The 27,741-nt window shown below is 40.8% G+C and overlaps 1 protein-coding gene and 1 long non-coding RNA gene across 3 annotated transcripts; one reads left to right on the top strand and one right to left on the bottom strand.

Moving 5' to 3' along the window:
• Window positions 1-1,677: 1,677 nt before the first annotated feature.
• On the top strand, window positions 1,678-15,705 carry LOC118284996. Its single transcript, XR_004785008.2, has 3 exons — window positions 1,678-2,101; window positions 7,689-8,954; window positions 15,571-15,705. It is a non-coding gene; the product is annotated as an uncharacterized LOC118284996 (long non-coding RNA).
• st8sia3 (ST8 alpha-N-acetyl-neuraminide alpha-2,8-sialyltransferase 3) lies at window positions 9,847-23,942 on the bottom strand. Of its 2 annotated transcripts, XM_047329513.1 has the most exons (5): window positions 22,955-23,942; window positions 19,856-19,885; window positions 17,131-17,250; window positions 15,543-16,100; window positions 9,847-13,991 (listed from the first exon to the last, which is right to left on the bottom strand). In XM_047329513.1, exons 1-5 carry the CDS (start codon window positions 23,116-23,118, stop codon window positions 13,709-13,711), a joined length of 1,155 nt encoding a protein of 384 aa, XP_047185469.1. In that variant the 5' UTR covers window positions 23,119-23,942; the 3' UTR covers window positions 9,847-13,708. The 2 variants fall into 2 exon arrangements, with proteins under 2 accessions (XP_047185469.1, XP_035464148.1); XM_035608255.2 differs by lacking the exon at window positions 19,856-19,885 and having other exon boundaries at window positions 22,955-23,937.
• Between the last annotated feature and the right edge of the window lie 3,799 nt (window positions 23,943-27,741).

Below are 27,741 nucleotides of genomic sequence, written 5' to 3'. Positions count from 1 at the left end.
CAAAAATATATATCTCCAGTGACATGTCAAACAATATAAGATAAACAAAATCTGGTAGGCACATGTATCACATCAAGACCTACAAAAAAGACTGAGGGGGCCATTACCTCTGACCTACAGGAAGTCGGCCATTTTGATTTCAGTGAGCAAATCTGGCGCATTTGGAACATTGTCACACATCATACTTGAACAAACTCCTCCGACAGATTGTACACTAGTCATATTTTATCCTTTTGTGAAGCGACACTACTCATCCCATCACTGCAGGCTGGACTGTTGTGTGTGGAGCTTGGCAGATGTTTGCAGCTGTGCAGATCACAGTGTTGAGTGCAGAGCTGCTGCAGAGTAAATGATGTGGTGGTGCGGGACGCTGGGACGGCGGGACGCTATCGACGGGCTCCGGGCGGAGTGATGAGCGTGGGAGCTGCTCTGAAAGAGCATCATGGCCTGTAGCCTGTTCACTTTACAATTCATTACACTTCCAAGGACAAATGGCTGCTGAATAACTCTCGTCTGCCTGCGTCTGCCTCTCGCTCACTGATCCATCATCATAAAAGAAGACAACAACAAAAACAACAAGTCACTTTTTCTGTATTAAATTACCAATAACTGCGCGCACTTACAGACACACACACACACACACACACACACACACACACACAACCATGACATCATGGGATATATTTCACTTGTACTGTTTCAGACAAAAAAATGTTTTGCTGTTCATAATGTGGTCTAAGTTTAAATACATAAATAATGTACTTCTGCTCCCTCTGTGTTGGAAATGAACCAGTTTGACCCTTAGTTCTTATAAGGAAGTGTCTCGGAAGTTATTTATTAAATTGCGGGACCGGTCGGATAAAGTGTTCCACAAATCACGAGCCTGAAAATGAGGAGAAGGTGGAGGAGGCGGTGGATGAAGGGAGGGAAGAAGGAAAGGAAGGTGGAGGAGATGGAAGAGGAGGAGGAGGAGGAGGATGGGTAGTTGGGCAGATGTTGCTTTGTTTAAAGGCTGTTGTGTAATTAAGGACAGGAGAACAGAAGCCTGACCCATTTTCTCCTTTTGATCAGCTGTCAGAGAGACAGGCAGGGGGTCTGCTGAGGGACGACCTGTCTGTCCGTCCGTCCGTCCCTCCACTCCTCTGTCTGTCTGTCTGCCTGCCTGTCTGTCTTCTCTCTACACTTTCAGCATGTCTTTCTGTGGGACGCCGACGGCAGAGGTGGCCGCCAGGTCTTATTTCCACCTGTGATTCCAGAGAGCAGCGAGAGGAGAGAAGAAGAAGAAGAAGAAGAAGAAAGAAAGAAGGAGAGGAGGAGGATGAGGAGGATGAGGAGGAAAAATGACAAGAGAGTCAGAGAGTGTGAGACGGATGATGAAGAGGAGGTGGAGGGAGACGAGCTGGAAAGTGGTTGAGACAAAGGACTGGATGGAGGGATGAGGTGAGGAGCGACACAGTGGGGAGGAGGAGGAGAAGAACAAGAAGAAGAAGAAGACGGGGGGAGGAGGAAGACTAAAGGAGCAGCTGCAGGGGGAGGAGGAGGAGGAGACAGAGTTTGGAGTCAATGTGCTGATGTAGACGAAACGCTGACATCACTGCCAGGCATCGACTAAAGCTCCGCCCCCCTAATCAGCGATTTATTTCATGAGTCGGAAGCATGAGTTTTATATAGATATAAGTGTCTGACACAAACTCTGGTGTCTGACGACTACATGTCCCATGAGCCTTTGCCACAAAGGCCTCAACTTTAACTTCCCGTAAAGTCACTGCAACTGTCATAACAGGTCAACGGTCGACGGCTGCTGAGAATCAATACACACACACACACACACACACACACACACACACACACACACACAAACACACACACACACACAAACACACACACACACACACAGAATCATGGTTGGATTATTTTCATGCGATTTTAATGGAAAGAAGAAACACAGTGTCACAAGACACTTGAAGAACTTTTTTCTGTCAATACAACAGCAAAAGTTAAACGTGTAAAGTCAAACGTGCGTAACAAATCACTGATGGATTATTTCTTCCAACGCGGTCGCGATGTGGAGCCGTTTGACGTCGGTGAACACGCAGCAGAGGTGAGTCGTGTCACTCGTGGGGCAGATGAAGTGAGATAATCATTAGCCTGTGGAGCTCCTCTGTGCAGGGTCACCATGTCGTGTCACTCGCCGCTCTGATCTCTGTTTGTCAGCTTCTATTTGCTCTTTTTGCTTCTGTACAATGTCTTTCCTCCAATGCGTTTTAACACTAATGTCCAAATTCAACCTGCGGTTGTTTCCAAATTCCTTGTGGCTGCGGTCCACTTTCAGGCTTTACATTGCGACGATGTCAAACACTGCACTTGTTCCACAGATTCTATCAGATAAGAAGCATTTGAACATTTGAAAGTTCGTCTGGTTCACGTGAAATTAAAAAAACATTTGTCAAATACAGTTTTATTTTTATATCTATGTGCTGAAACATCTGCACTTTTGATTTTGCAACATTCATTCATTGGGGGTTTTCCCCTCGGCCTACCTACAAGTATCACTTCAACCAAAACTGCTCCATTCAATTTGAACATTTCTCAACATCCTGTGGTCACAACAGGAAACAGACTTTTATACACGTCGTCTTTGAGAGAAACAAGCTGCTCTGTTCAACAGCTCATAGAGAGACATTGAAGAGGAAGAAGAAGAAGAAGTGAACAGAGCTGCAGGTTGATCATTTCCTCCTCTCCCTCCATCTCTCTCTCTCCCTCTCTCTCTCGTCCCGGGCCATCTGCTGTGTACAGAGCAGCAGTATTGATCTGCAGCTTTGTGCTGGAGACCACATGCTAATCCACAGCGTTAGTGACAAACACTGCTCCGCTTTGCCTCGCATCTGTCCCACTGACTCTCTCTCTCTCTTTTCTCTCACTACGACCAGTGTCATCCTCCCTCTCTCTCTCTCTCTCTCTCTCTCTAAATGACCCAGCAGTTTTTGGATGGGGCTCCATCTGTCCGGCTGTAAACTCTTCCTCCTCCTCCTCCTCCTCCTCCTCCTCCTGCAGGGGTGAGTTGTTGCTGGCGAGTGTGTTCTGGTGTGTTTGGTGGCGACGGCCATATTTGGTGTTAGATACAAACGACATGTTGATGAGCTGAGAAGAAAAACGGAGAGAAGAGCTGCAGAAAGACTCTGTCCACGTGTGTAACAGAGTCATGAAGCTAAAGTTATTCAAATTAATCGAGAAAATATCAAGGCAGATTACAGATATACCTTAAAAAAATCGTATTATCTTGTTATCTGCAGATATTATGGGATTTATACAGATATATTTTAAGGTGATATTTACATACATATGTATGTAAAGTATATGTATGTAAAACAAATTTATAATGATATTTGTCAGAGAATCTAAAGAAATGTAAATGTATCATAGGTAAAAATGATTAAACAGAGATACTGTACAGATTTACATTTATAATACTGTACATGTATATTCTGTATTCATAAGGGCTCATAAATATATATATAAAGGAAATCATATAGAGATTTCTACAGAAGGAAACTGAAATTTTAGTGTGGCTGTTGGAGATATATGATATAGATAGAGCAGCATTTTATTATATATTATGGTATATGTATGGTATGCATATGTATGGTAGACACACTGAAAAGTACTGAGATTTATTCTTATAGAAAAGGTATACATTATGACGTATACAGATTTGTATAACTACGCAGTGCAGATTCAGAAATTAATTTTGAGATAAAGCAGAGATGAGTGAGGTAACAGAGACTTTAAAAGAAGAAATAACAAATAAAAGGTTTACAAATGTACATACAGTAGAAATATGTATCATAGAAATATGTAAAGATATTTGAGATTTTACCGATATGGGCAGAAAGAGAGTTATAGGTAATTATGGGCATATTAATAAATACAGATTATACAGATTTTAGAGATGATATGGAAATGTACTGTATATACTTTATATATATACTCAGATTTATATATAGATATATATACATGAATATATATGGTAAACATGTCGATAGTTCAGAGTTTGTTGGAGATAAGTAAATGTAATATTGTTTTTATGTTGATTTAAATATAAAGATAATATATAGATTCACTATATAGAAAATTTGGGAAGGTATATCATATTACGTTTAAATGTGTGGAAATAAAAAAGAGCTTTATAAACATCCATGTATACAGGTGATACAGTTTAACGATATATATATATATATATATATATATATATACACTGAGATAAACACTGAGATTAAAAACCTGGAGACGATAGAGAATATACTGAGATGGATCAGAGATCACGTTTGTTAACTGGGTTTGATTTCCATTTGGAAAAAGAAAAGCACGCTTCCATCATTTTCCTTCTTTCTTCTATTCTTCTTCTCCACCTCCTCCTCCTCCTCCTTCTCTTCCTCCTTTATTCTCGTCAAGTCTTTTCAAACTTCTCGGACCTGCTGCCTCCTTTGTCGCGGTTCTGTTGGCCGTGAAATCAGCTCTTAATGGGAACACAATGGCCGCGTGCGGAGGCGACCCGCTGTATTCAAATGTGAACGCACGCCATCGTCGCTGTGGTTCCAGCTCTAAATAAACTCTCATTTAACTGCCTTTCATCTCGCGCCCGGATGAATGTGCGTATTAGACATTGTGCCTTCTTGGACTGTTGCTAAACTCCGGCCATCTTGAAACAGAGCGGCCATTGAAAAAAAATTGAGTTTTGTTAAAAAAATCTGACTAAAGAACTCACAGCTTCACTATAACGAAAAGAAAAAAGAAAAAAAGAAGCAAAACTAGTTGAACTGGTAAACCAAAAAATTTAAGATACTGATTCCGCGGACATGCAATATTTATGTCAATTCAATCATTTTATTATTTAGGTAATTGTACATTAATAACATGTCTGTATACCAGATATTCATCTGCCTCTATGTCCAGAAATCAATAGTGTGATGGCTAAAAAAATTTACAACAGTAAGACAACAACAACTCAATCATACAAGAAGAAGTCTAACTAAATAAAAATAAAGCAGAGACATAAACACATATTGTCCGTATTCATAATTCAGTTCATGCAGCCATGCAAAGCAGTATGAAGCAACAGAACGTAAATGAGCAATATACTTTATTAATCATGTTTTGTGCAATAAATAATAATAATATGTTAATAATAATATTATTGACATTACATGACACATTATTAGATTTTAATCAATATACGTTCAAAGTTGGTCAAATTATATGATACCATGCCACATGTAAGCAATTGAGTCATAGAAAATCATTAAAGTACCAATTACCAACACATTGTTATTATAGAACTAGTAAATGTACATGTTTCCACTACTTCTACAGTAAATAAGGTTGATTCAGAATGTAACTTTTGTTTGGGCCGAGATACTTAAATGGATAGTAAAAAGGACATTTCATTTATATTATTTTTCATATTTTAATTCAAATCAGAATCAAAATCCCTCTTTTGTTATTGTACATCGTACAACAGAATTAGAAAAAGAAGCACAGATATTAACACGTCACAAAAGAAAGAAAATAAGATTGAAGTGAATAGAACGGGAGACCAAAACTATACATAAAGAATCAATAAATATATGTTATGGATTGATGCAGTAGATGGTGAAGATATTACACTTGGAGAAATCAGTTTAGTTGTTCCATTTTACTTCATGTAAATTTGACCAGAAACCCACAGTTGCGGTTTAACTCTAGAGTGAAAATAATGAGTAATGAATAAAATAATTTAATGAGCCGCTGCGTAATTCTTGAAAATACTGTATGTTAATGTTTTTATAATAAACTATAATAAACTTTAAGTTACAACACGTTTTAAAATCTTATTCACAGTGTTTGTAAAATAAACCTGGTATAAATTAAACTACTTCAGTGAAAACCCAGAATGAACAGATTTTATGTTTTGTGACATATAAATATATGCATGCATATAATGAAATAATACTTTTTATATTTAATTGGGATACTTTTCATAATTCACATCATTAACGAGCTCATCGTCTCCTCTCATTAAACACTCTGCAGCTGACACACTTACTTACACACACACACACACACACACACACACACACACACACACACACACACATATTTTGTCTTAGCAAACATCAGAGGGAACATGGCCACAGGCAACTCATGCTAATTCCGATCAATATTAGTGATGAATTTCCATGTGAGCTCAGTTTCCTCTCAGTGATCTGAGAGCAGCTTTACTCCTCAGCTGCGTACATCAGTTAACACATCTCCACACACTGTGTGTGTGTGTGTGTGTGTGTGTGTGTGTGTGTGTGTGTGTGTGTGTGCGTGTGTATGTGTATGTGTGTGTGTGTGTGTGTGTGTGTGTGTGTGTGTGTGTGTGTAATATAATACAGTACATACAGCACAGGCCCAAAAAATAAATGAAGCATATATGTTAAAATACTGTATTTTTTTAAAACATAATTTGATCTACATTTATGTCTATATTTTTTATATATATATCTTGCCTGAATTTATTCCACTAAAAAAAACTATGATCCATCAACGTGCTGCTCAGTGCGAACAGGAAATGATCAAGAAAAATATGAATTGAAATACAAATCTGGAATTTACAAATCTAAAATCAAAGATTTAAAGAAAATAACACAGACATATGCATTAAAAGCCATTTGACCTCATTAGTTTTTTTTATATTAAATGAAACTAAAGTGAAGAAGTTTTATTATTGCAGTAGATGTCAAATCATTTTGAGTGTTTGCAAATTGAAATAAATTAAATAAAAATCTGTCTCCTGCTCTGTTATTCAAACAATACCAGAGATAAAATTCGTCTAAACCTTGTCAATATGGTTTTTGAAATTTTTTGACTCTCAGTGATTCGAATCCTTTCAAATATAAAGTTGTAAAGAATGTGTAAATAGTTATTTTGATCAGGACTTTCCCAAACACCAGATTCAGATGTTTATAGAGAACTCCCCTTTGTGACAACAATTCATTTCACATCTGTTTCTGTCGAGCGATTGGTGAAAGTTCAGATCTCGAAAAACTTACAAACTAACATCTAAAGTCTGACACCTGAAAATCAAGCTCTTCACTCACATCTATCGTTTTGCATTGTATTAATGCATTAAATAATTTGTCTTTTCCCTGATGAAAAGACAAAGCGAAAGCAAATATTGACAAAAACTATCTTTAAAAAAGTGACGACACAGAAAACTGACCTGCAGCCTCTGACGGAAGCAAAGGGGCCAGACCAAATGACAGACAATGAAACAAAGAGACACAACATAATATGAAAAATTTGTTCATATAAAACAATAATAACAAACCCCCCTTTAATCGGACAGGCACTTGGTACAGTCCAGGTCCTGCTCAGTGACACTGCTCATTAAAAACATCTTTACATAAAAACACTCATGAGTTGTTATGATTTGATCCGACACCTTCTTGTAAAATTATAATGATAATAAAAATAGAAAACAATCCCCAAAACATCCTGGTGTCTGAAGAGGAAATATGTTTGGCAGCAGAGTGGTCACTTATTAACTACGAAGTGGGGGGAGGGGGGTCTTCTTCCTCCTCCTCTTCCTCCCTGCATGATTATTTAATGTCCTCTGGCGTGTTGCTCTTTTAATCATAACATTTGATTTATTGATTTCCTCTCAGCCCAATAAGACGGCGGTGCCAAGCATCAGCGCGACGGCTGCAGACTGAGGAACGAGACTTTCTGCATTTTCCAGACTTCTGATCAAAGAGAAGGAGGAGGAGGAAGAGGAGGAGGAGGAAAAGCTGCATTAAAATTTAATATCGCTGCATGGTTGAACTGGAGAGAAAAGGAGATTATTAGACTTGGTTTATGAGCCTGAACAAATTAAAATATCTTTTTATTTCTTAATGTTTTTTTGTACATTTGCACTTTTCACTGTTCTGTTTTTATAGTGTGTTTGCATCATATTTAAACTGTATTATGATTAATTACAACAAGTAAGAATTGTTTTACAGATTTTATTGCCTGTTTGATTAGAATATTATATTTCTTTGTTTGTTTTATGCTTGTTTCTATTTCTCTCTGCTGCCGTGAGCTAATTTCCTGCTGCAGGAATCAAAAACGTAAATCCAGCTGTTGACTCGTGCAGCTTCTCTTTTGTTAGCAGCTGCTGACATGAGGCAGCATGGCTGACAGGGTCAGAGGTCAGAGGTCAGCCACCCCTGGCGCTCGCCATCTGACCTTCTTTCATTTACATGCACGCTGACCTACATTCTTATGCCGATTTGTTTCTCTTTCTTTTTTTTTTAAATATTAGAGAATAAATATATTTTATCTCAACATTAAACTTTTTTATGTCATTACACACAAAATAAAATACTAATTAAATTATTTTTTTAAATGTCCACAAACATGTTTTCTATTCGTCTTTATTTCGTATTTAATTTATTCAGTTGTTGTTCATCATTTATGTCGTACAAGCTATTTCAGTTTTGCATTATCAATATCATTACAATTATCATTGATTATTTTGGATCTATTGGCACAGAAGATAATGACATCATTCATCAGCGGCAGAAAGTGATTGATCACATGTTCGGGGGACGGAAGGTCTGTGTGTGTGCAAATGAGAAGAGGCCAATTCAAAAAGTCATATTTCACATCACTGATGTAGATATTATTTTGTTTTTTAACCCTTGAGACTTGTGTTTATTAATTTTGACAAGAGTTTACAAACTGATTCACTTCTAAAATTAAAAAATGTTGATGCCTGGTAATTTGCAATTGAATCAAAATCATAGTTATGAAACAACTGGTTCTGACCCTCTCTGTGTCTCGTCTTCTGCTCAGCTCCGAAGCCACCGCTCAGAGGACCTGTGACCTCTGACCTCTGGGGGCGGGACAATTCATCACAAGCCTCCTCCGTAAAAAAAACAGCAGCAAAAGTATTGACCTGCAGGACGCCCCCGCCTGACATCATCATCTGTTTTCTGTGTGTTTGCATCGGCTTATATAATTCAAACACAAAATGTCTTCACTTTTTAGAATACATCTGCACTTAATGAAAAGTTCCTCATACTTGTAAAAAAATGTCCTCGCTTTACTAAAATATGAACCCGACATGTCACGAACGCTTTGAGGGAAATGTCCTTGGACTTGATTAGAATTTGAATAAAAATTTTGAAGATGAATAATAATAATAATAATAATAATAAGTTTGTACACACACAGGGAAGCACTTTTAATTCACTCCCACCTCCCATGTTTCTTTCTGTCAGTCCACAGAGTCAAATTTAGGGGTCAAAGGTCACTGTGATCTCAGAAAACACACACACACGCACACACACACACACACACTCACACACGGCCATAACTGAAGTCATAAATATCTAAAAGGATGAAATAATAAAAATTATTATATTCAATGTCAAATAGATCAAACAGGTCAACTTCACTGTGACGTCATAAAGATTTGTTGAAAGAATGTTAGAATTAATTCAGGCTACCAAAACAATAACCTGCAGATTGTCCTTATAATAATAAAAATAGTAAATATTAAAACAATTATTAACGAACAATAAAGATTCAAACCAGGCCAGCGTAAGTGTCTCGAGTCTTATCATTTCATCATGTCAAAAAAAAGTTATTTAAAGGAAGTTGGAGCTTATAAATATTCTGCATTGTTCAGAGTTGGAGGCTTTGCTGCTTTTGTCTCCACCCATCTCCAAATATTTGCAACAAACTTCAAAATATGTTAATTTTTTTAATAAACAACAGATTTACAGTTTTCAGGAATGATCAGTTATTGTCAGCTCAAAACAAGACAGGAATCACAAATTGATAATTTCATTCATTTTAATAACTCGATGAAATAAATACAGAGTAGATATATTTTTATTTCAAGTATCGGATGATTAAAACATATTTAATCTACAGTGTATTGTGTATGATATCTTAACGTGGTTTCAGTATATGTTACTCTTGTCTAAAGACATATCAATATGAATGGAATCAGGCACGTTAATATCTGAGTTTCATTCAAAATGAAGAGGAATACATTCTTGAAAAACGTTGCCTGATGCGTCATGACGTTTTATATTACAAAAAATGAAAGGTGACATGTTTGAATGTGCTCAGGTCATAGAATAACCGTATTTTTCTTGTTAAATAGGGAATTTAACCGTCGTGCCGACAATCTTTTTTCACCAGAGTCCTGAAATTATCACGTTTCAAGTCACAGAAATCTTATTTCAGAATAAAACTCGAAGGAAACTACAAATAAAAAAAACAAGCTTGAGGTGAGAAAACTGCTGAAATTCAGCTGCAGATTACAAAAATAATTCCAGTTTCTACATTTTCCGTTTGTCTCAACGACAAACTGCAGCAAATATGAAAATACATGAAAAAAACACGAAGAAAAGACGAGTCACCACCTTTAAGAAGAAAACACGTCGAAAATGAGAATTCACATTTGATATGACAAGAAATCACATTTGCCTCAACGTGACCATCTAACTGTAACCTGTAATCCCTCCTGTTCCTGTTAAACAACACAATGAACCTCTGCCTGACGACGCACCTGATCCCTGACCCCCTTAATAAAAAACAACAGTAACAATAATAATAATAATAATAAACACACATATACAGTTGCAAACACAATGTGTGAAACAATCTGGATATTTCAGAATACGATGGAAATTCTCCCACAGCCAAAATATGAAAAACTGCAGGGAAGCGAACATCACCGAGAGTTTCGAATCAGATCAATAATCTATTAATAAATGACAAATGACTAGATGAAACCGCAAGACATTAACATGAACAAACCACAAAAAACACACACGGAAGCAACAATACATGTTATTTTGTAAAACTGTACCCATTCACGAAAAACCTGAGTATACAAACGCACACAGCCTATGGGAGGCCAAGGAGGCCAAAATTCTTGTCACGAAATGTTTGGAGTGTGGGTGGGTATTCCATTAAAATGAAAGAAAACCTGACAAAAAAACCCATGACCCAAAATAGTTTAATGCAAATTTAGTTTAATCCAATAAGTGTCGTTGTTTGACAGAAATTTAAATCGCAGCACTGCTATAGGATATTCAAAATGTTGTTTTCACATAAAATTTACAATGTGGAAGATTTGAATTATGCTCATATTGAACAAAACTGTTAAATAATAGTTTTCGCCCAAAGCCAGCGTTTAGTGTCGGTGCAGGAAGTGGTATGTCTTTTATGAAGCATTGTGGAAAGTAAGGGTTTGGCGGTAGGCTGACAGCTGATGGAATAATTCATGGATCAGGAAACGGATGGAGGTGGAACAAATCCAACGTTTGAGCATTTCGGACCAAAGTTTACCTCCTTTCACCTTGTAAAGTCATAATCCAGCTGCAACAATCTGCCCTTGTAGTTGATTATCTTTTCATAATCACATTTACAAAATGAAACAGAATTTACATGCATAATCTATGCTAAAATGAAACAGAGCTAAACTATTTTTTCCCAATATTCAAGCAATAATATTGATCCAAATATCCAGAACACTGAGGATCATAATTACCTCCGCTAAGGTTATATTTTAACCCCTGTCTGTAGGTTTGTTGGTTGGTTTGTTGGTTCGTCAGCAGGAATTACATGACAACTACTCCATGGATTTGCATGAAACTTGGTGGGAGGATGGAACATTGGGCCAAGAAAGTATCCATTCAATTTGGGGCAGATCCGGGAATAATTTTATCACTTTTTGTAACCATGGAACGATGGGACGTTTTCTCTAATTTCCTGTCTGCTTTCCCAGGGAATAATTCATGGATCTTGATGAAAATAAAATATTTAGGGGACTGATATGTGAGTTTGTGCAATTTGTTGTGATAAGATTGAATATAAAGGGTCTATCGTGTGTCATTCTAGTTTTTACCGTTGTTCTGCATGAGTGTCAAGTTGAGACCAATTTTTGGATTTCTACAAGTTATTATCAGAGCTAATTGATCACCTTCACCGTCCTCCCAGCATATCTGTTCATAAGGCTATTCTATCATTCGTACAACACCTATTTTCTAACCCTGACTTTTTTTTTAAAAAGCTAAAAAATGAAGGGGTAAAATAATCATCATGTGATTGAGGACAGAATGGCAGCAAACTGGCAGAAAGGGAATCTTCCAGATGAATACAGTGCATAGTGTTTGCGACATGACCACCCAGCTAACATTAGCAATCCTTACAAAATAGGGCTGTCACCTAAAAAAAAAACTAAACGATGGAGCTGTCGTGGTACCTTTGTCGTGACAAGCAGACAGTGACCATTGATGCCTATGGTGTTGAATTTCAATGTCCATCTCCAGCTGTTACAGATGTCTTGAGTACACACAGCCTGTCTGATTATTAAGTCTTTACAGTTGTGTGTTATGACACTACCAGGTTCCATAACAAGTCTGCATTTGGGTCCTTCCCTGTTTCTTTTGGACATGGGTGATCGGCTCAGCGAAGGCCCGGCCCAGATCACAACAGTTGCTATTTTTATCCCTTGTGGCACGGAAGACAACCAATGCAGCTCATCTGTCGTCCCAAGAAAGAAAACGTATTTGACAGAAACAGATATTTGTGCCCTCCTTTGTGATAATGGCCTACCGTGTCACTGACCCTTAGGAGGAGAACACAGGGACAGGAACACTACACTATCCATTACTGGAACCTCCTTCCCTGTAACCTTGAGAATTGAGGTGTACTCTGACATGTCCCTTGAATGAGCCAAGGCAAGAACCTCTGCCTATGATTACGTTGTTTTGTTGTCATTTCGGAAGTCTGGTCCACATTCAGGAAAGATTTGGGAAACTGTCCTTTGCTTACAACCACACAAAATTTCTTCTGACTGAAAGGACGTGGCCTTAAAAAGCAAATGCAGAGGTGATGGGGATGTCGCCTCATTGGATGTTGGTGAAACAATGAAACATGATCCAGTTTAATAAAAGACCTGAAGGCTTTTCATACATCAAAACACTGCTCAAGGGTTTATAATAATACCAGACAAAGATGTTACATCATCTGGAAAACCATCACAGAATCATCAATTTTCTCTATGACTGCGGGAATGTGCACTTGCATGTCCAACATGGTGCCTGATGATGTTTCAATCAACTGTTGGCAAACACCTGAAACTGCATCAGTACAGTGGTGTCATGAGAGTGAACGCAGGGATCTCTTCCTTTGCTTAATGCGGCGCTAACGTCAGTCTGAATACAGCCCTGGTGTTTTAAACGGTCGATGTGCTGATTTGTAGCTGAAGAGCCAAGAGAGATGAGTGATAAAAACACCATTAAGTAACATGAGCCAGCGATATTCTGCAGAACAACAATGCTGCCGAGATGTGCAGCTTGTAGCCAGTTTTTCCCAATAAAACAACAACAAAACAACTGCAGTCCAGTTCGACTTCAGCTTCTCGAGCAGTAGAAAAAAAATATGCCTCGTTTCTCGAGTTGTTGCGGTTTATACAAACGGTTCATCTTGGGTGCAGGACATCGGGTTGAAAACAGTTTAAGAACTTGTTTCACTAACTCAACCTTTTTGCCAAGATTTGGCATTTTGACGAAATCCCACGAATCCCACCTTTGTCTTTCTCGTCACTTTGTCAACTCCGGCCTGTGGAAGTGTCGACGTGGAGTTCGAAGAACCGCTGTGCCTTGCGTCGGTTTCCGCCCTAGGCACAGTGGGAGAGTGAGAGCTTCAGCAGCCCCTCCATGTGCATCTTGTAGAGGAGCTTGAACTCGGCGGGCAGCTGGTGGGACTCCTGCCACTTGGTGGTGAACTTGGTGCCCTTCTTGTCGTAGTAGTGGTACGGCAGCTCCTTACCCGTGTTGGGGTCCCAGCCGAAGGGCCAAAAGCCGTACAGGTGAATCTGGTCGCACATGGACGATGCCAGCGTGTACATCAGTATGCCGGTGCTCAGGCGCTTCGGCGACAGCTGCTTGGTTTTCCAGTAGCTGTAAAGAACAAGTGGAAAGATGATTGAGAGTACCTTAATTTGACGTTATAGTCCATTGTCAAAAAAAAGAATAAAAGCGTTGATATTGAAAAGGCATATAATTTATGTAAAATAAATACATTTATTTGATAATGAAACCATTTTTAATCCACGTAAAAATCTGAACGTCAAAACCTTAATTCTCACCATGTGTCAATTTGCAGAGAACCAGCTCTTTATCTTTGTGTTTCCTGATTGTCTCCTCTTTTTTACCTGTTATTTGGATGAATTCATTTCCGCAGCACTTACTCAATTACTGGAACGACGGAGACGCGTTAGATTCACCACTCTGTTGCTCCGAGTTGCTCTACTCGAACACAAACACATTTTTTTCATTAACTAATTAATTGAAAGTGTTTCTTCATTTTTATTTCTCTGAAGCTACAGTCAGTTAACCTCAGCACTTCCTGTCTGGATGTTTTAATAATAAAAGCCTTGCAGTAGCTCAAAGAGCTGTACATAGTACATAGTACATAGTACAAACAATGAGATTGATGCCATTCGACTGAATTCACAATAGCATTATAGTATATGTCATTTTAAAGATAAACAAAAATCAGAATTTCGTTAAATCAAAAAATTGGAGCGATAACGTCAGGAAAGTCCGAATTTGTGTTCGTGTAAGGTTTCGTCCATTTATTTCTACAGGTCATTCATTAAGACCGTGAGACTGAGTTGTTACTGAAAGAAATGACTCGAGCGAGATAAATACAAAAAAAAATGAGAAACAGATAACAATAATCTGATCAGTGGCGATGCTTTCACCGGGTAGCCTTGCTCTGCAGCGTCACAGAGGGGCACCTCTCCAGACCGGCCTCAACAAAAGCGTCTCGGAGAGTCCTCGAGGTGCTGAAAGACGCCTGAGCTGCTTAAACGCAGTAATACTTCCAGAGCAGGTAGATTTAATGGGATTGGTGAAGATTAGGCTACTGTACGAGGTGTCCATTCTGCTGCTACAACACTAAGCGCCAGACTTAAATCCCTCTCTTCAGACACACACACACACACACACACACACACACAGCTCTGCACCATACCTTTCACTAAAGAGCTGTTTTCTTATAATCCGGCTTTGGAGCCTAAATCTCCTCTTTGCTATATAGAGGACAGTTCATTACAATATAACCACACGTTAGCCAGGTTCCAAAAAAAACAACCCTACAAACGTTTACAACACAGGTAAACACATTTTTATAAAGAACAACTGAGTAATGTGAGTCTCGAGCAACATGTAGTTTAGTCGATTGGACTGACGATCCATATCAGATGGTCCAACTGTAGGTGAGGAAACTTTGACATACGGATCATAATCCAGGCAGCAATTACTCGTTCCCAAAATTGTTCTTTGTAAAACTACTGAGTAGCAACCAAACTCAATTTCTCGCTCCTTGTTATCTCAATCCCTTGACTTGGAGTTTGTTGACATGTCTGCATGTTAAGATCTGATCTAGATTTGGAGATACTGACAATGGATCTGGCGGTGGTAGTGTGGTACTCTGGTGTATCTTACCTGTTGATGTACTGCATGATGTTCCCAGGCCAGGCCAGCTGGACCTTCAGCTGACCTCGATGCTCCACGAAGAAGTCGACCAGCGTCCTCGTCACCGTGGCCGACGTGTGGAAGAAAAACGCCGGGATCCAAAGGATGGCGCTGTCCAGCTTCTTCAGGCTCAGGAAGAAGTTGTTCCTGTCCTGCACAGTCAGTAAGTTGTTGTAGTATTTCTCCAGGATGCTGGGGTTGAAGGTGGTCATGTTGGTCCTCCGCCCGACGTCCTTCTTAAAGAGCTCGGTCGGGGCAAAGTTGCAGCGGAAGACGAAGTCGAACTTCTCAATCTGGGGTCCGCAGCGCGAGCCCGTTAGGATGCCGCTGTTGCCGACCACGGCACAGACGTTGTAATGTTTGTTGATGATCGGCGAGACCTCCGGGAGGAGCGAGCGGAAGTTCTCGCCGATGGAGAAGACATACTTGTGGCTGGAGTAGTCGTAATGCATCAGCTGTCCGACCCGGACCGAGTCTCGTGTCAGCGTGAAGTTGTGGGGGATGTTGATGTACTGAGAGATCTCATTCCTGCAAGACAGGAGGACATTTTAGACGTTACGACATTCTTAATGTAAGTAAGCTTGTCTGGTAAATGAGGTTAGATGTGTTTGAGTCGACTCAGTATTATATGAGTGTGTTTGTAATAATGACAAACAGTGGATTAAGCTGTTGAGGGGTTTAAACCAAACAGTGAACAGATCTGATGAACTGTAGAGAAATGAAACCAGTTTATACCAGTTCTGCATTTACATTCCGTCCATCAGTCTAAATGTAAACAATGATTATGATGATTTAATCCTCAACCTTCATCAGATATGCACATATTAATGTGTGTGGATGATGGAGGAGCATTACTGTGGATGTTTTCTCATTCTAAGGTTTTAAGTAAAATAATGGGTGGACGTGAGTCAGCCATAAAATTAAGGACCTCTCACTCGACCTGACTTACTTGAGATTTGACCTGATTTGTAGCTTTAAAAGCAAAACTATGTAAGTCTCAGATTTTGACCCAGAACCTTGAATATTCTTGGGTTGTGTTTTTCTTTGTTTGTCTTTCTTCACTCACGGCAGCCAAACTCACGCGAGTAACGTGACGCGAACTTGCACGATTTTGCGTTTGGTGTGAACACAGCATGAGGCCTAAATTTGAGGCATACATTGATGAAACTCCATACCTGGCTTTTACCCTTAGTCTTGACACTTGACTTGAGACTTGCCTTGGCAAGATTAATACCCATGACGTGGACTTTCGGTAACTTGGGACTGATCTCAAACTAGTCTGAGCCAAAACAGCTGAATTAAAAGTTTGGGAAGTTCACATTTGGTGACTTTCATACATACTGCGAAAATAGTTTTCGTCCTTTGCAGACACTGGTGACTTTTACCTTGTTTATTGTGACTGCTACATTGCTCAAGTGCTTTTTGCTCAAGAAATAGAAAGTTGTTTATATGAATAGCGTCACAGGGGTTAGTGCTAAAAGCATCCTGAACGTCCAGAATTGTTGGAAAATGCGACATAAAGAGAGACTTTGTGTTTGTGTGCGTGTGCATCACCCACCTCTGCTCTGTAAAAGCACTGCTGTTGTACCTCCATTTAGAGGAATTCTGCAGGTCCTCACTGAGAGCGTTGGTCAGAGGAGTGAAAGCTGGATCCAGATACTTCATCGCCAGCTGGGAGCTGCACAAAAGGAGCAGGAGGAGACATGGAGGTCAAACCAGGCTTCCTGCATTCGTAGGAGGTCGGCTTCATCCACTTGCACTGCACTTTTAAAATATTTTTGAAAAGCATTTTAGGTCTTTTAGAACAAGGTCTGCAGGAACTAGCAGCTTGGAAAAGGTAAATGCAGTCAGATGATCAGACAGGTTGTACACAAGTGAAGAGTTTAGCCATGTTATCTAAATAACTTGATTTGGAAAGTACTGAGTTCACCCAACTGGTGAAAAATAATTTTTTGTAAAGCAAAGAAACACAAAGACTTTACTTTGTGCTTTGTTTTATTTGACTTTCTCGTACATGAATTAAAAATTGTCAAATGTAATAATCCCTCATTGTGGTCACATTCAACTACAGTACATGCAGTTGGTCTCACATGAATTAGGAACTTGTTCTGTTATCTGTGACAACGTATGGATTGGGTAATACTTAACATGACAGTTTTTCTTTGTTTTTCTAGAACCCGTCTGATCAATTTAGAAATAATGGCCAAAGTGATGAAAATACCCAGAACTGTACTATCAAAGAGCTTCAGCTGATTGATTAATGATATTTTCAGAATATCACCCTCTTCACAAAGCTAAAATGCCTACAAAATAACCTAAATGTGCAAGTGTTTGAGGAGCCACCGAGTAAATATATAAAGTTCAGCTCCTTTCGGAAACCAACTGCAGTTAAAACGGATCCGTTTTATTTACACCAAGAGCTCGAGTGTAAATGCAGAATTACAGCCTTTTTCCTGCTAGTGATTTCAGTTTAAAATCACTTCAGTATTCTGCAGGAAAATTAGCAATAAGGCCAAACTATTGCAGCATTTTTGTTCATCTTAGCAAGTTATTCGTGGTTCATTTGAAACTAAGTATGTAGAGTGAAATATAACTTTCATCCAAAATAAGTTTCATGTACTTTATCAGCAGTTCAAACCTAAATATGCCTAAATATGCCTTGTTAACAGCATTTCAGGACACTGTAAAATATAAAAATGCTTTTGTATAAGGTCAGAACACTTGATAAGATGAATACCTTTTTTTGTAGTGCAAGATGCCTCAACTCTTCAGGTTACCTCTAATGACAATCCCCATGAATAAGTAGGTTAAAGATCAACCTTGTATATGATTTGTAAGTTTCTCTCTCTTTCCATCTTTGCATGGAAATCTTGACATTTTGAATGTATTTACGTGTGGTCCTGATGCCTGGTAGGTCCAGGATGTTTAGCCTATAGCTAGCACAAAGACTAGAAGCAGAGGTAAACTGTTAGGCTAGCTTTATAAAATTACCAAAAGACTATAACATTCCAACAGTGCAGATGTAGAGGAAGTCCAATAAAAACAAGATGCAACCTTTCAATTAGTCCTTCCGGCAATGTTGGCATTGCCGGAAGGTGTCTTTCGTGATGGAGACAGGGTTAGCAGTTTCCCACTTCAGGTCTTTGTGCTAAGCAATGCTTGTACTGGATGAAACCAATCTTTGCACCTGACAACGAAGACCAACATAATTTTCCTAAAATATCAGTTGGTTCAAGCAGAGAACTTCCGTGTTTCTCTGCTGCATACCCTTAGACTGAACATCAAAATGTCAAGGCTCTGCTATGGCAGACACAACTGGTCAAATAGTATTTGGAAGTATAAGTTTGGTTCCTCCGGGAAAGAAAGCCAGGTTGGGGGAGTTTACCGTATCGACTGAGTCAGAGGTTTGATCGCAGAGGTTTTGACAAAATCCAACAGTAAAAGCTTCTGTGATCACACATTCTGTAACTATACTGTCCTACATGGTAAACCCCACCTCTGTGGTGCCCAGCCCGGCAAGAACAAACCCAAAAAGTATTAATAAATACTGTTTGACCTGGATCTGATGGCAGTCAGACCTTCAGCAGCCATATTTTGTTGTTGCAGTGTCCACCATCTTTACAGATAGCGAGGCTCCAGAGGCCAGAGAGATGCAGCGCTGAATCAGGACCAGCATAAAATACTGATTAGAATTTGCCCAAATGATAGATAATTGGAGGTATGAAAGCATCTGAAGATGCTTCAGTTTGGGCCAAATATGTATCAAGGTATAAGACCCTTAATAGCATAAGAGTTCTATCTTAAAAGAGTGAAACAATGAGATCATGTGACACCAATCTGCTGATAAAAATACCTCGGTAAAAATGAAATCTGGGGAAAATTTGGAAATATTATCCAAAAAATTATTTGAATTCTAACTACATGCACATGATTTTTTTATGCTGCTACAAATCCAACACCACACCAAACAAAAACTTTGGGTCTAAATATTTATTTTTGTCTCGTACGGGACACAAGTGCTTTGATGGCTGCAAGTTTCATCCTGGCTAAAAGAAGATGAAGCAGAAGCTGCTGCGATTTTTACAAGACTGAATATTTTAAAGTCTCGTCAAATGATCAGCAGCTGTCATACCATAAAAGATAGATGGTAGATAGACAGATAGATAGATAGATAGAAAAGCATAGGTGAAGATCAAACTGCTGTGGAAAAATAAAAATTAAGAAACAGAAAAACAGAGTACATCCTTGTGTTTTTCATGAAAACATCAGCACTCTGTATTCACCTCAGGTCTGGTTTGCGAGGCGGCCTCTCGCTGCAGCGGGGACGTGGAACACAAGCAAAAAACAACAACAACAACAAACTCACTCACTCATATCTTCATCAGTTACTTTAAAATGACATTTTTGGTGACAGAGAGGAAATAACTAAAATAGACTCTGTGACGACGAGTCATGCAGAATTAAGGTGCATTCCACATACGTACTCTATATCAGATCATTGCAACAATAAAACACTTAAGTAGTGTAGTGCCACCAGCAGGTGGTAAACTTCTCGCTCATTACACGCATAGCGAAATTTTTTGAACAGACGTTCATGGTACCCGGGTGATGAATACTTTGAGGATCCCCTGAATTCTCCAGGGGATATTTCACCGAATGCTGGACGAATACTTGTCCAATACTATGGTTTGTGCAAAAGTTCCATCAGCCTCATTTGTACTTTCTTTTTAGTGGTAATTGACAAATTTTGGCATCACAATGTGCTAAACAAAGACTGACTTCTGAAAGACTGCTAATCCTTGATGGTGAGAGGAAAGCTAATGCCAATCCCAGACGACATTGCTTGAAAGGAAGGGTACACTCTAGACTGGCTTCCAGTCATAACAGGACTCAAACAATGGCAGTGAACATGATGAACATTCATCCTGATTAAATATCAGCATGTTAGCATTCTGAGCATGTTAGCACTTAGCTCAACCAGAACCACTGTGTCAAAGTTATGGGGAAGTTCCTCCGTGCCTCAAAAATACTTGGTATGATTTCCCTGGTATAACTCATCTTTACCTCTCAACTTCAACTAACTTCAATTAGCCAACTTTGGTAAAACAAAATTCTTCACTCACTGGTTGCATGAACCTCTTTCTCCTGGATCTCGAAAAGGAACAAGTGCCCATAGTCATAAAATTGGCGAGATGCATGACCATGCCACAATTTGCAAAGCCGGGTGCCTGAGGACACTCGGCTGAGTATAAACAAGGCTTCAGTGTGTTCAGTAAATTTCATGGAACTCTTGCTGTTGGAGAGGAAATCTAGAGCCTGAAAGCGTTCCAGGTGCACAAACGTATTAGTAATAAACTATTAATTCAAGCCCCGTCATACTCTGTGATATTAGCTCCTGTTTTTTCCAGCATTGGCCTTTTCTTTCTTTTAAGACTTTTTGTCCTCGACTTCACGACTTCCACAGCCTCACATCTCAGAGCCAGGGAAGTATTTTCTAGTTCATCCCTCTTGTCGATCCGAGTCCTATCCATCAAACTGCGAATGGTCAAGATAGAATCATGATGTCATGGCCCAAGGCAGCTAACATAGGCAGCTATCAGCTCCATTACTTATACAATCTGCATGTCTTTGGACTGTGGGAGGAAGTCGGAGAACCAGGAGAGAAACCACGCATATGCCGGGAGAACGTGGTTGGTTGGTCCAAAACCGGGATTTGAACCAAAAAACCTTCTTGCCATGCAACTTTTGAAGAATTTAAACAATTTATTCAGATCATTTAAATAATTTCCTACACAATTCGTCACGATAAGAATGAAACTTCTTGGCAATGAAGTGACTAAGGGAGAGACCGAAGAGCTGTGAGTGAAGCAGCTGATGTAGTTCACAGCTGTGGGATTAAGTGACAGATGTCCTGCTTTTCCTTCAGGCTGATACACATCAACACGTTCCACATTTAGACCTTGTTATTGGGGCAAAGCTGCTTTCTTATTTATAAAACCCCCCCAACAACAATCAGCCACAGAACGCATTAAGTCTGGTGGAGGAAGCTGCTATTAATTTGAGGTTTGTTGGTTCATCACATATGTTTTCTCTCTTCAAGACTGTAGGTCCACCTAAACTCATGCAGTTCCCAAAGACGTCAGCCTACATGTAAATTTACAACTGCTAGTCAAGAGTGTACGAGATGGACGACATGACAGCACCCAAAAGTGAAGCCAAATTATCTGTATCGCTTCCGGTTGACTGTAGGTCACAATCCCTCCATGTTAGCAGATGGGAAATGGGCCAAACTGAAAAGTCACATTAAATACATTTCTTCCAAAGAAATTATAGATTTTAGGTTGTTTTTATCAAACTCACGTACGTTCAAGTGTTCATGTTTCAGATAAGTTTGGTTTTAGTTACTTGATGCTATAAAACGGGCTGAGACGTCATGATTGACAGCTGAGACTGACTCGTGATTAGTCAAGCGAGCGCATGTGTGGGCGGGACCTCGATACCATGGCTCCACTCCTTGACGTCAAAAGCACAGGATTGCCGCTGCGCCCGCACCAGAGATATTTTGAGCTTCATTTTTGTACAACGGGCGAAAGTGGAGACGCGTCGTCCATCTTTACATCCATCCACAGTCTATGATCAGTCGGTCAGTTACAGCAGGGGAAAGTCTTGGGAAAGTCTTTCAACCAGATGTTAGCACCTGACTGCAGGAATCTGCTCCCGTTTAGCTGCGAGAGAGCGTTTTAAAGCGTTAGTCCACGAACGCGTCGCGGGTTCAATTCCAGTTCCAAAATATCCCGAGTTCGTCCTCAAGGCGTCGGATGAGGTTTAGGTCAGCGGTCTATGTGCAGGTCGCTCGAGTTCTACCAAAGCAAACTTAACGAACGGTTTCTTTATACACAAACTGTCGACACAAAGCAGCCCAGTAGGAATAAAAATGATATGGGGACGCTTGTGTTTTTGTCTAAAAATACAAATTTATGTTGCAATCTGACTATTAACTAGTGTAGAATGAAAATACTGCTGCATGTACAGTAGCGGTCAGGCCTCAGAGGCCTCCAGCTGAGTGTGATTAGCACAGGGCCACATCCTGCACCAGCCACTGATATCTCATCTCTCCACGTTCGTGTTTTCTTCTGACTTTAAGATTCCAATCCATGAACACAAACAGTCTGCGTATAGGTAACATAACATATGATGATTTCATGTGTTTCAAAACCAAACAAACCAAGACACCCCTGAGCTACCACCGGAGACATCAGTAGCTTAAATCCAGCTTCTTTTTTCCAACCACGTCAGCACAAGAAATAAATATGAATCTGATGTAAACTGACGACCAGCAGCAGTTCCCCTCTGCAGCTCATCATCTGGCCTGCTGCACTCACCGAAACCCCGCATGGAACATGTACATCCTGGGTCCTCCGTTGGGTCCGTATCTGGGGGTGCTGAGCAGGAAGTCCTTCTTGATGGACACGTAGCTGATGAGCGACAGGATGAGCAGCGCCACGCTGAACATGACGAGCCCCAACGCGCTGGCGATCCGCACCATCCTGCCGCGCTCCCTCTCTGCGGGACGCAGACCCCCTCCTCCACACTCACCTTCCTCTCCACACCAGCCCAGAGGATCACTCAGTGACCGCCCTGCCGCCGGGACGAGGAGACAGCGAGCGGCCTGGCACACACCGCATCCGCGCTCAAAGCGAGGGCGGAGATGACGCGCGCGTTACGCAGAGTTCCGAGTCCGTGCAAGGGGAGGAGGAGGTGAAATAACGCAGATGCGGTGCCGCGGGCACGTCGCGTTATCTCGCGCCGCGTCTCATCGACTGACCTGTACGCTGCTAACGCTGCAGCGGCGGCGGCGGCAACGCGTCCGCGGCACCGCGTCCGCGGCACAGCGCAGAAATGCGGAAAAAGGCCGGACGGGCGGAAAAAGAAGGACGCGGATGCTCTCACGTCTTTGAACAGAGGCCGTGGAGACGTGAAGGAAGAGCCGAGTCACCAAATCTGGGTGCCAGCGAGTCGACCCGGCGTCGCGACGCGGCCAGCGGAGGAAAAGACGCAGGAGGAACGAGCGTGACGCACGGACAGTGCGCGTGTGGTCCGGGGATGGGGGGATGGAGGAGGGGAGGGGGGGTGCTGCAGGATCAGATGACAGCTATAGTTCCATAACCTCAAGGCAGAGGAGAAGATGGAGGCGGCTGCCGGATGCTGTTCCCCCTCCGTCTCTCTCCTCCTCCTCCTCTCTCCTCTCTCTCCGGTTGTCTCGTTAATTAAAGACGGGTCTCGCTTTAAGGATACGCAGCTCTTGTATCCTGGTAATCAGATGAGCAGCAGCAGCAGCATCCGAGGCGGAGCCGCTGCGTCCTGATGGAGGCAGAGAGACGCGCAGGGAGAGGAAGCCCCTCGGGGGCGTCAAGTGTCAGACTGTAAACAAACGGCAGGAGCCTGGAACAATATGATGAACCACGTTTTCTGCCGCTGGCAACGCGGAAAATATGTCAGTTTTACAAATGAAATACCTCAGTGGAGAAACACACAGGCCCTATGCAGCCTCATGGGCTATCATCAATAACTTATGTTCACATAATCAGTTTTCCTCACAGCCTTGGTTTCAGGTCCTGTCTCTTTAAGGCCCCTTCCTCCCGACTGATATCTTTAGTCTGCTCTGATTGGCCGCCTGGATCCTCCACTCTGCTGCGATTGGTCAACCGCTTTCAGCGCCTGTAGGAAGTGTCGGCCGCCGCTCTCGCTAACCCGGCTTTGTTTTGGGGGAGCTGCCAGACTAGCCGCTAGCTGTGCGTTATTGCGCTTCCGTAACGTTGTGACCTCACACGTTCTCCCTTTACCGCAGACTTTGGGATCTTTAACTTTGTAGAACGTTTACATACATGACAAAAAACCTATAATACACTGGAGGACATGAAAAAACAACTCAAACTAATAATAATTCAAGGCAAATGAAGTGTTATATGAAGGCAGATCTATACATAGATATCAGTTATAGTAGATATATTACAGTATTGGTTTAAGCTCCACTTTCCTATTCAATTTTCACAAAACAAAAACATTTTTGGTGCTAAATGCAAATGTTAGCATGCTAACAGTATTGGCGCAAACATGCTAACAGTAATAAATAGCTAACATGCTAACAGTATCAGTGTTAACATGCTAACAGTGATAGACAACTATCATGCTAACAGTGCCAGAGCTAACATGCTAATGGTAATAGACAGCTGACATGCTAACAGTACCAGAGCTAACACGCTAACAGTACCAGAGCTAACATTCTAACAGTACCAGAGCTAACATTCTAACAGTGCCAGAGCTAACATGCTAATGGTAATAGACAGCTGACATGCTAACAGTACCAGAGCTAACATGCTGGTGTTTAGCAAATGACATGTTGCTCGTCATTGTTTAGTGCGTTTTATTATTCTAACCTCACCAAAAAATTATGTAACAGTTATATCCAATTATTATAAGTATTTAATGTTTTTATTAAAGTCAAGTGCACCAGGCTGACCCAACATATATACGTGAAGTGAAGCAAAGGTAAAGCAGTTCAAGTATACGACACACCGCATTCACCGCAGCTTTGTGGGATTTACAGATATGAGCAGCAGATTCAACGTGACAATATCTCCTGCAGAATCTGATTTTGAATCTGCTGCTGAGGGATTAGGTGTCTGCAGGCTGAAGTGAAGACACAAATACACACACACACACACACACACATTCTCCGCCGCTGAAGGTTTCCTTAATGTCAATCATTTTACACGGTTGTTTCACACGCTTGCAGCGAAACATAAACAGACAAAGACAACGAGAGGCCGCGTAGAGACATCAGGCGGACGGACAGGCTGCCGAGGCTGCTGGCATTTCAACAGTGACCTTTCTGCTGGCCTGAACCCCAACACACACACACACACACACACACACACACACACAGATAAAGAAAGATATATAGAGAGATACCATAAGGCTTTGTGAAGGCTGTTGAATGGATCTAGCTTCAAATCAAATGTCTCTCTCGCTGCTACCACACACATACACACACACACACGTGTACACACACTTGTCTCTCTATAGCTGTGAGGACACTCGTGACATAATGATGCCTAACTCAAACCCTTCCCCTCTTACCCTAACCCTGAAAACCAAGTCTCGACCCTAAAACAGCCCTTTGAGGTTGTGAGGAACCGACCAAAATGTCCTCACAACCATGGTTTTGAACCAAAATTGGTTCTCACAACTACAGAAAGACAAGTACACACACACACACACACACACACACACACACACAGCATCATAGGAGCCTGTCCTCCAACTCATACGGCGAACGTTTGTCGTTTTATTGAAGCAGCGTATTAGTATTTGTGACAGTTAGACCTCTAGCGGTCGTTGTGTACACGGCCACCAGGGGGCAGCGAGTGGACCCAGTAAGTCCGTCAAGTTTGCGTATGTAACTGGTTTTGCTCATATTGTGTAAAGTAATCGTGCTGATTCTCTGTCATGTCAACCTGATCCGAACCTGAACCCTGACCTTTACAAACGCATTAACCACGAAGCTCACGATGCTCAGAGGCCAAAAAAAACTATTGGTGGCGTTGGTCGTTTTTACCACATACAACAGAGTTCGTCGTGTGAGTTTGAGGACTTGTTGGAGGACACATTTTTCCCAGGAGGAGGAGAAGGGAGATTAACGGAGAGATCCAGGATGAAAATATTTGGCGTATCAGCTTCCAATACATCAAAACAGGTCATCTGTGTTTATGTTCTCTTCAGAGAGCAGCTGACTCTGTGACGATGCGTCTTCATCCCTCTGAGCCTGACGAGCGACCAGCTGTTACACGCGTGAACATATGGAATCGTCACCTCTCTCATATTAATCGCGTGTAATCCGGCGATGTTTGGAAATATCAACGACTCACCATCCGGCCTCTGCCCCGGCACGAGAGATGAGGAGGATTTTATTTTTTTTAAATCACAGTCGAGTGGCCGAGTGTCCCTGTTGTTCCAGACCGTCCACGTACCTGTGGACCTTTAGCGTCTTTGGGAAGTTTGGTGAATCTTGACAATTTCCAACGACATTTTAAACTACACCCGGGGGCTAAAGTGGACCGGCCGGTTTTATAACCTTGGGTTTATTCTGGGCTAGTCCAGTTTGTAAACCTCTCTTGTCCAGATTATACCCCCATGCGTTTGTCATAAATACGTCTGTATTTCAATGTGCAGAGTTTTTTTCCCACCATCATTTATATATTTAGGTCTCGACCAGTCTATATCTCTCCGGTCCAGATTATACCTCCCTGTGTTGTTCATAAATAAGGTAACTCGGGGGAATACTATACTGGATTTAGTATAAAGTAATAGATGAAATACAATTACACATTTTCTGGGGAGGGTGAAGCGTGGCTACTAGTTCATTCACAGTGTATTTATCCAGTGACACCAGTTTCGACTAGAGACAAGTGAAGGAAGGACAGAAGAAGAGACTGAGAAAGAAATGGATGGATGCTGAAAATCATTTTTGATGTAAAACAAATATCCAACCAAAACCCAAATGCTGAATCTCTGGGATCCTGAAATGTGTGATATCTTTTTTTCTTTTCTTTCTTCCCTTCGTCCACGACCGAGCACTTGAGTTAAAACCCAAAAGAACTGGTGAATCGCGGGTTGATCAGATTTTCATGTGAACTCTGCGATATGAAACCAATCAGGCCGAGTCCACATTTCACGAGAGAGTCAATTAATAATCAATAGACATTAGAGCAGAAGGCCGGTGGACGATCAGCGGCTGCGGCTCCGCCCGGAGCCACGGGAGCATGAAATTACTGCGCTGAACAGTGTGTACTGTACACACACACACACACACACACACACACACTGAAACAAACAGTCACATCGCTTGGACCTGCCGTGAAAATATGAAAATATTAAAACACGATTTAAAGATTTTGATGAATTTCAACAAATCTCACGTCATTTCTTTTTGACATTTTATGTAATAAATTTAGAATTTGCAAATGCACAATATATTTCACGCGGGAGACGTGAGATAATATTGAGGAACGAGGTCATGCGGTTAGGGTTAGAAGAAATATGCAAATGAATTTTGTTAATTCTATCAATAAAATATTGTTGAATTCAAATGAGTCAAGACAAGACACGA

Source organism: Scophthalmus maximus, chromosome 20 (genome assembly GCF_022379125.1).
Source record: "Scophthalmus maximus strain ysfricsl-2021 chromosome 20, ASM2237912v1, whole genome shotgun sequence".
NCBI lineage: Eukaryota > Metazoa > Chordata > Actinopteri > Pleuronectiformes > Scophthalmidae > Scophthalmus > Scophthalmus maximus.
Note: the sequence above shows the minus strand (reverse complement) of the source record. Positions and strands in the feature narration are given on the sequence as shown.

Coding starts and splice junctions, on each gene's coding strand:
- st8sia3 (XM_047329513.1), bottom strand. CDS start 23,118: ATGGTGCGGATCGCCAGCGCGTTGGGGCTCGTCATGTTCAGCGTGGCG. Junction 19,886..22,954: donor ATGTTCCATGCGGGGTTTCG/GTGAGTGCAGCA, acceptor TCCCCGCTGCAG/CGAGAGGCCGCCTCGCAAAC. Junction 17,251..19,855: donor CCTCGCAAACCAGACCTGAG/GTGAATACAGAG, acceptor CCTTTTGTGCAG/CTCCCAGCTGGCGATGAAGT.